Source organism: Sardina pilchardus, chromosome 13 (assembly GCF_963854185.1).
Source record: "Sardina pilchardus chromosome 13, fSarPil1.1, whole genome shotgun sequence".
NCBI lineage: Eukaryota > Metazoa > Chordata > Actinopteri > Clupeiformes > Clupeidae > Sardina > Sardina pilchardus.
Genome location: NC_085006.1, coordinates 7763993 through 7773059, shown reverse-complemented (window position 1 = coordinate 7773059; position 9067 = coordinate 7763993). Strand labels below are relative to the sequence as shown.

At 51.7% G+C, this 9067-nt stretch overlaps 1 protein-coding gene across 3 annotated transcripts in view; it reads right to left on the bottom strand.

The window, feature by feature from the left end:
* bcas3 (BCAS3 microtubule associated cell migration factor) overlaps positions 1 to 9067 on the bottom strand; it is a 273081-nt gene that overhangs the window by 166305 nt on the left and 97709 nt on the right. For all 3 annotated transcript variants that reach the window (XM_062552310.1, XM_062552309.1, XM_062552311.1), the window contains 3 exons: positions 6044 to 6144; positions 3020 to 3216; positions 2557 to 2648 (listed from right to left, as the gene is read on the bottom strand). In XM_062552310.1, coding sequence (XP_062408294.1) covers positions 2557 to 2648; positions 3020 to 3216; positions 6044 to 6144 — 390 coding nt within the window. The remainder of the gene's footprint in view (positions 1 to 2556; positions 2649 to 3019; positions 3217 to 6043; positions 6145 to 9067) is intronic.

Here is a 9067-nt window from a genome sequence, read left to right as displayed (position 1 = left end):
GTGTGGCGGTGGGGCTTCAGCATGGAGAGAGTGGAGGTGGCTTATGGCTTATGCTGGCCCGCCCGCCTGCCTGCCTGCCTGCCTGGCCACCCACAGATGTGCTGTGTCAAACAGACTGCAAGTCTTCCTCCCAGAGAGGAGGAGGAGAAGAGGGAAGGGAGAGGAGCCATGGTGTGCTGAACACATCCGCCGTTCGACTCCAGTTAACAACATGGGGAGCAGAGGCAATGTCCTCCTGGGAGACCAGCTAAGTGCAATGCTTAAGAAACTTCCTTCTCGCAACACACACACACACATACACTTAAACATACACGCAACATGCAAGCACACACAAACACACACACACATCAGCTGTGTATGCTGCACGCATCACCTTTGCCTAATGTCAGCACTGGATATTGACACCATCTCATTAAAGCTTAACTCTCTCCCCAGAGCAGTGAGGAGCAGAGGAAGAACTTAACGCATCCTCTCACACACACACACACACACACACACACGGGATGAGGGCATCACGGAGCCTGAGGCCAGAGTTCTACTTTACACCACCCCGGTGAGTACACGAGGGTCCAAGGGTCCAGGAGATGTATATTTCAGTGTCAAAGGACATCAAAAGACCCTCCGTTGATTTATTCATTTCTTGCCACCACGCAAAAATATGTACCCACCCACCCACCCACCGACAGCGCTCAGATTGCCTCTGTCCATGTGTGAGAGTGTGTGTGAGACGAGAGGTGGGGGGGGGGTAACACGGAGCCTATACAGTGTCACACTAAGTGGGCCCTTGTGGAGCCATGGCTCCCGGTCCTCCTACACGGCCCCAAACGCAGCCAGCGGCCCAGCCTGTGCGCTCTGGGACCAGATACAGATACAGAGAGGTGCCATGGAGAGGAGAGGAGACGTGGTGAGTGTGTGTGTGTGGTGTGTGTGTGTGTGTGTGGTGTGTGTGTGTGTGTGTGTGTGTGTGTGTGTGTGTGTGTGTGTGTGTGTGTGTGTGTGTGTGTGTGTGTGTGTGGTGTGGGGGGGGGGGGATGTTGCAGTGCGGTAATCCCCAGGACAAACAGGCCCACGCGTCCCGTTCTCTGAAGGTAAAGACAAAAGCGATGCGCGGCGGGTGATAAGAGGAGGCGCCACGCCGGGTCCGCGGCGAGCCTGAGTGCTGAGCAATCACACGCAGACTGATAAGCATCGTCCCATAAAAGCCTGCCCAGGCTCCTCTCCTCCTCCGCCAACGCTGCTCCAGACAACAGAGCGGGGGGGGGGGGGGGGGGGGGGAGACCAGGGGGGGGAGAGAGGGGCAAGACCAGGGAGGGGGCTGGGGTGGTGTGTGAGGGGGCACTGCTGGTTCAGACAGGGTAATAAAAATTGATGGGTCTGCTTTCGGAAGGGTTATTTTTTTGAAGGGGGGGGGGTGATGTGACTGGTCTCAGGACGATTCCCCTTCCGCTCAGTATGGGAAATGACTTCAAGTATTTTTGAAGACGCAAGCTCTTAGTCGAAGCGTCGTCGCTGTTTGCCTTTTCGGATGGATGCGCCCTGACAAAATCAGAGCCAAATAATGTACACAACCAGCTGAACCGCTTAAAACAATAAATGTCAAAGCACGCGGGCCAAATCCTAATGACAGGGCTCGCTCTTCGCTCAACTTTTCAACGTTGTATGAACGTCATCTCGGATTACAGTCTGCCCCCCACCCCCCCACAACCCTCTCTAATCCATTGCGAGTCCTGCACATCAGCAGAATACACAAAAGTGTCTGAGCAGCACTCTATGCACAAAGATTCAAATTCAGCAACGCCACAGAGACTTTATTCTTTGCGTCTCTCCATTGTTAAAAGGGGGATGCCAGGCCTGATCTTGGCTGATTGGATTACCCTAACGTGATAAATGGATAAAAGAGAAAAAAAAAGAGGGCATTATTGGGAGATATTTATGACTGGGGCGGTATTGAAATGAAACAAGATCAATCCAATCAAGTGTGACACAACAATGAGGCGACGTAAGTCTATTTTCCAAAACAAACCAAGGTTCATGTTGTTCCCTTTTTTTGTGTGCGCACCGGACACAAAGGAGTCTCGGCACCATGTGCCACTAATGTCTTTAGGGCTGTCACTTGCTTCTGGTTGAGAGGATTAATGGTATCATACCATCATACCTACCTTTGTGTGAATCATACAAAGACTCCACAGAGACAACAAAGGACCCGAAACATACCGCGTGCCACAGAAATTATGATGAAAATTCTCCATGGCAGGAAACAATGATAAAACATTCTCATCCTAGTTCTGAGTGAAGATGTGTGCGTGAGTTTATGCCCATGAGCTGTTTTCTGAATATGGGTGTGTGCAGTTCCAGACAAACAGATCAACACAGGCACTTTTTCAGACCAAGAGGGAAAGATGAAGATACTGAGATAGCAAGATAAGAAAGAAGAGAAGAAAGAGAGAGCGAGAGACAGAGAGAGAGAGAATGAGAGAGATAGAGAGAGATGGAAGGAAAGAAAGGCAGAAAATAAGGCAAGGAAAAACCAAAAATGAAAAGCTTGTTTTCTCTTACCTGATCCCGTATCAATGGACTGGCCTCTCCGATCGGCCACAAGCCGAGAGGAGCCGGGCATGCTCACTGGCTCCGAGCGCACTGGCTGGATCCTGGAACACACACACACACACACACACACACACACACACACAAACACACACCATGACGCACAATGTGGAAAGTGGAAAGTGGATACTGCAAACTATCACTAGTCACTAAAGAGGATAATGTCTTCACCACGGGCAATGGTAAACATTAGCACCAGTGAACTCTCTTGTCAAAGCCCTGGTGTCATGAGAGCACCTATTGTGGTCAACGCTAATGGAAGGTGTGAGCTCACGAGTAACTGTGTCCCCTATGTTGACACTCTGTCGCTATATTGTTGAAGTGAGTGTCTTGGACAAAGGTGACGTAGCGTGGCTGCACTGAGACTGGGGTGGGGTGGGGTTGGGTGGGGGTGGGGTTGGGGTGGGGTACTCACCTCAGGCTGTGGAGGTCCAGGTCGTCGGTGTCGAAGTCCAGCAGGGGCTGCTGGGAGTCGGAGGGGCCCTGGGACTGCAGCACGGACGAGCTGGAGGAGATGACGGTGGTCTGGCCTGATGGGTGGATGGTCTTAAACTGGAACTGGGGGCCCATCCACAGGCGGCGGTGAGGCCCGGTGTGGGTCACGATCTCCACCTGCCCCAACATGACCAGGACAGGGCTTAGAGGCTAGCACTGAGGCTGGAGCACTGCACTGTTTACCAGTGGACTCAGAACGAGATATTTCTATTGTGGTTTTTGATGTCCATTCCCTCTCTCTCCATCTCTATCTTTCTCTTTCTCTCTCTCTTACTCTCACTATCTTTCTATCTCTCTGCATGTGTGTCTGAGGATGTGTTGCTTTATATTGACACTGTGTTACATATCAAAAGCAACTGCAACTTCAACAGTTTTAGTGTTCAGGTTGCAAATCCTCACAAATCATGGAATATATCAGAAAATACATTAGCAATACACATAAATACACATCATACAGATTCACGCAAAACATCTGATAGATAGAAAAGGAAATCAACTCTAGGGCCCTTTATTCATAACCCATTTTTCAGGATTACAAGATATTAGATGATGAGATAGATGAGGAGTTAAAATAGCATCAACACACACCCCTCCACTTGCTGACAAACTGCTGTCAACTCGGCGAGGGTGTTAACAAGCCTCCAGCAGGACAACAACAAACACACAGAGAGCGACTCCAGTCCTAATCGCGGAGGATTATGTGCAAAAAGACAAGCGTCACTAGTCAGACGAGCGTCATCTTTTCTGAGAAATGGCACCGTGTCCATTAGGCAAACATCTCACTCGGCCTCTGTCTCGCGCACACACACACACAAACGGACACACACACACACACACACACACACACAGAGTCTCTCTCTCTCTCTCTGGACAGCTTTAATGTGCCGCAGACTACAGCGCCGTCATAAATATTAGGCAGCCGGGGAAAGTGGGCGGCAGATGACATTATGTATTCATTGTGCTTGCTTGTCCTTCTCTCTCTCTCTAACACACACACACACACACACACACACACACACACACACACACACACACAGACACAGACAGAGAGAGATAGATAGACACAGATACACACACGAACACACACACACACACACACACACACACACACACACACACACACACACACACACACACACACACACACACAACCACCCACGGAAAGCATGTTTTTTGGCAAGCTATCCGGTCAGAGCCGAAAGCAGGCCACCGGTTTTACGGTTTCTCGTGCACCACCGTATGACGCATGCCCCCACACATCTGTGCAAATTAGGGCAGATACGAAGATTGCTCTCCGACTGATCACATCCCTCTGTGTGTGTGTGTGTGTGTGTGTGTGTGTGTGTGCGTATGTATGTGAGACTGAATGCATGTGTGCATGTTTTTTTTTCTCCAGTTAACACCATCAGTGTCGCACAGCCCTGAGATAAACAGATGCTGTGGTGGGGTTTTTTGCTGGGGCTATGGCCAGATGTTCTTCCTCCCCGCTCTCACTACACACACACACACACACACACACACACACACTCTTCGACCCTCCTGTCACGTTGCGCAGTGACATATTGAGCCCGCTCCAGACTGACAGCACTCATTACCCTCAGCTGCTCGTCAGAGAGCCAGTGAAGGACGCCGCTCATTTTAGCGCCAGGGCCGTCCGCACTGTTGACATAACAGCTTAGCCATGCTAACACCCCCCATCCCCCCACTCTACCCCACCACTTGCTCACACAACACACATGCACGTACGCAAGAAGAAACGGGGAGAATGCGCAAGGAAAAGGCACATTCCGCAGAGATTATTATGTTACATAGCTGGCGTGCCACGGCGGTGCAAGCAAGTATGATGATTAGGGTCCTTCTTGAACTCTCTCTGTGTGTGTGTTTGTGTGTGTGTGTGTGTGTGTGTGTGTGTGTGTGTGTGTGTGTGTGTGTGTGTGTGTGTGTGTGTGTTAATGGCTCTTATGGGCAGAAAGCTGATGTTTGTCTAAATGGGCCACAGCAGGCGTCCGCTGCTCTACTTTGGGGATATCTGACATGAGACACATCCCTGGCCCTCAGACACTTGCTCTTCACGCGGTGGCGGCCGACTAAGAGTCTAACACCCTTAGGTAATATTCCATCTAAAACCCTTAGATAACGAGATCGGCTCTAAGCCGCTTAGATAATATTACCATACACATGTAAACATGGCCTGCTTCAGGAGGCCCTTCAGAACCAATTGGTTGCGAAAAAGGCTTAATTGACCTTTTTTTATTATTATTATTTCTGGTGACACAAACTTCAACGTTCCAGTTTGAAGACATGCAATACTGAATGTCTATCACTTCCTGAGCCCGACTCCTTCCATAAGTACTCCATCAACACATTAGAGAACATCGCTACCTGGTACAACAACAACGCCACACACACACACAGTAATGACCTCGACAGGCTCTTTACACCTGATGTTGGTAAAAGCTTCCGTCTCGGGCCAATAAAGGGCGCTTGTTGCTGACTTAAGCAGCAGTGTGGCATGTTCCATTAACACCAGGAATAATCCTGCTGATCGGCCGTTTCGGTGGGGGGGTTGTGGGGGGCGGGGGGGGGAGTGAGGGGCCTGAATGGTTTGGCACCAACCACAAGAGCCACAGACTAAGTGGGCCACATTTTGCCTCATTAAAGATGCATGTGCAGCGGGGAGAGGAATTATTGATGACAAAAAACTGGACACTTTACAGTACCTGTCTGCAGACCTCTGGGCCCAGCGGGACCCTGCGGGGGCATGCACAGACTGGAGTCTGGGAGAACGCCACTGAGAGTGGCCACGTCCAGAGGCGTCCAGCTCGTGTGTGTGTGTGTGTGTGTGTGTGTATGTGTTTTTATTAATTTCTTCTATGGGGGTGGGCGGTGTGTGTGAGTGTATGTGTGTGTAGGGGAGGGGAGGGGGGTATTGTGCGGGTTTTACCTGAGAGAGCCACTCTTCATCGTCTGGCCCGCTGTGGTCTGAGGCCAGGCTGTCGTAGGACTCGTGGCGTGTGATGGGGCCGGGGCTTCCAGGAGGCACCACTGCATGTGAGGAGAGAGAGAGAGAGAGAGGGAGAGAGAGGGATGGAGAGAGAGAGGGAACACCATTAGAGTGCATGTGTGTGCATATCAGAGGAAGAGAGAAAAGGGGGGGTAGGGGTGAGAGCGAGAGCATGTGTTTGTGTGCAAAGGGGTGAGAGTGAGCCTGTGTGTGTGTGTGCGTGTGTGTGTGTGTGTGTGTGTGTGCAGCACAGACAGTGAACACACAGACAGATGGAGCACTTGCAGGCTCGAATAAGCAGGCGCCAAGAATGAAGACTAATGTGCAGAATCAGTCGTTTCTCTTCCATGCTCGGGGCTAGGACATGCCTCTTGGCCAGCGTGTATTTCATGTGGTGGGCCCATAATAAAGTTGTCAACTTTTCATCTGGGCTTCCTTTCCTCTGTTCTTTTCTTCTCTTCTCTCTCTCTCTCTCTCTCTCTCTCTTTCCCTTCCTCTGACATACGGACACTAACACAAGCTCTCTATCCCTCTTCGGCTCTCTATCTCTCTCTTTCTTTCTCTCATGTGCTGAGTGAACCAGGTGTCCTAACACACTCCGGGAGGTGTTCTTGCCAGGCTGACATCACATTCACGGCACTCTGGGTAACGGATACTCGTGCACTCTCTCTCTCTCTTTCTCTTTCTCTCTCTCTCTCTCTCTCTCTCTCTCTCTCTCTCTCTCTCTCTCTCTCTCTCTCTCTCTCTCTCTTATGCAACACACAGACTGGGTTCTTTCTTACACGTCACTCAATCACAGAAACTACAACTGTAACTGAAGAGAGAATGAGTGGAAGAGGGAGAGAGAAATGGACAGAGAGAGAAAAAGAGAGCGAGAGAGAGAGAAGAAAGAAAGAAACACAGACAGAGAGTACACTTAGTCCCTTCAGTGGGGTAAAAGCACCTAAGGACGTTTGCTCTAAGCTGGTGCTTTGATACAGGCTTCGTCCATTAATGGGGTGAAACAAAGCCAGTCTGTGTTACCTTCTAATCACCCCTCACCATGCTCACACACACACACACACACACACACACAATCCAACAACTGCCCTCTGACCCCTGGGGGGCAATAGCTGTTGGCTATTTAATTATTAAAGCCGGGGAACAGTTGTTGCTTCTGTGGCTCGGGTTTCAGTGGCCAGGCTCCAGCCAGGGCGAGCGCCGGCCATCCCAGGGGCCCGGCGCACACACACACACACACACACACACACACACATACACACACACACAGCAGACACACACGGCCCTCTGGAGGTGCCTGGCAGGAAGCTGCCGCTGACCAGCTGACCACACGTTGGATGACCGTTAGGACACATAAGCCAGTTCTGAAGGGCCCAGTCTTGTCCAGTGTGTGTGTGTAGAGGCTGTAGCGCTGCTACAACAACACAGTCTCAATTAAGCTGCGGTTGCTGGTACGCTTGTGCATTATAATAGCGCTTTTGAAGTCCTGCTGCGGCGCACACGGACACAGGTCACAGAACAGTTACGCGCAGCGCGTGTGTCAAGAAGTGCAGCGGCCTGTTTTGGTGGGCCGCGCTACTCCGAGGCGACTAATTGCGTAAAGAACTAAGCGCTCTATGTTCTGTTGCCATTAGCCCGCTAAATCGCCGCCGCGCAGAGAGGGAGAGAATCGCAGGCATAATATTTACCGAGTCCGCTGGGTAAACACGAAACACAGACGACTCATTAATCAAAGCAAAAATATGGATATTTGTGTTGTTGATGGTTGAGGGAGCAGATTAATGTCGAGAAAAAATATAAGAACGCGCTCCGTTTCAGCGTTTTCCGCGGTGCTTTCATGTGTGAAAAAAACAAAGAGCACGGCGGCGGAGCTCGCCGGCGTGTTTATTCGGTGGCCGTGGCGAGGGCATGTTGTTCTTCGGGAGCAGCTGGGCTCTGCCAGGCGGCTGCCCTCGGCGTGGCCCGCGCTTGGGAGCCAGGAGGGCCAGCGTGACTCACAGGGGGGGTCTCCTGCTCTCCACGGGCCCTGGGTCTGGGCAGCAGGTAGCTGGGAGGAGAGGAGGACAAAGGCAAGGCCTGGGCGCCGGTGATGGAGTCCCCCCTTGGGGGCTGAGCTGGGGGGAGGGAGGGAGGTACAGGGGGCAGCTCACATGGAAGACAAGGCTAATGATGTTATCTGCACTTGGAGAGGGGTGTGTGTGGGGGGGGGGGGGGAGTGGCTGCAGCAGGGCATTAAGAGACAGAAATACAATGAGCATTGTCTCTCTCTCTCTCTCTCTCTCTCCCTCTCCCCTTCTCCCCCTCTCCCACTCTCTCTTTCCTCCACCTCTTCTGTCCCATTCTCTCTCTCTCTCTCTCTCTCTCTCTCTCTCTCTCTATGAGAGGCCATAAGGTGCTGACCCCTCATGGGCAAAGTGGTACAGGGGTGGAGGTCACCGCAGGTTGAGCTGGACGGTGCCCTTGCGCGCCGCCTCCTTTGACCCCAGCATGGCGCCACTGCCTCGCCTTACTCCGCTGCCTCTGCCCCCCCCCAACACACACACACACACACACACAAACACACACACACACACACACACACACACACACACACGCAATTAGGGGGCTATTGATGAGGACGACCCAAGACTATACCGGCAGCCAGGCAGGAAGACTGGAGGCACTGGAAACTGGCGGTCAACAATTCAGCCATTATGACCGTGGGGGGTGCGGGGAGAGCAAGTCACTGACCAGTGTCCGGCTCAAAGCAGGGAGGTAAATTATTCAGAGTACGGGGTTGGGGCTTTTGCTCAGCGTGGCCCTGCGGTTGAGGAGAGGTGTCTGAGCACACACAGCAGACAGCTAGACAAATATTGGTTGTTTGCGTTCATCCAAAAAAAAAAAAATGGAGCTGGAGGAAAAGTGCAATGCTGTGTGCGGCCGGCTGGAATGCATGCCATGCAGGAAGAGGCGGCTGGAAGTGAC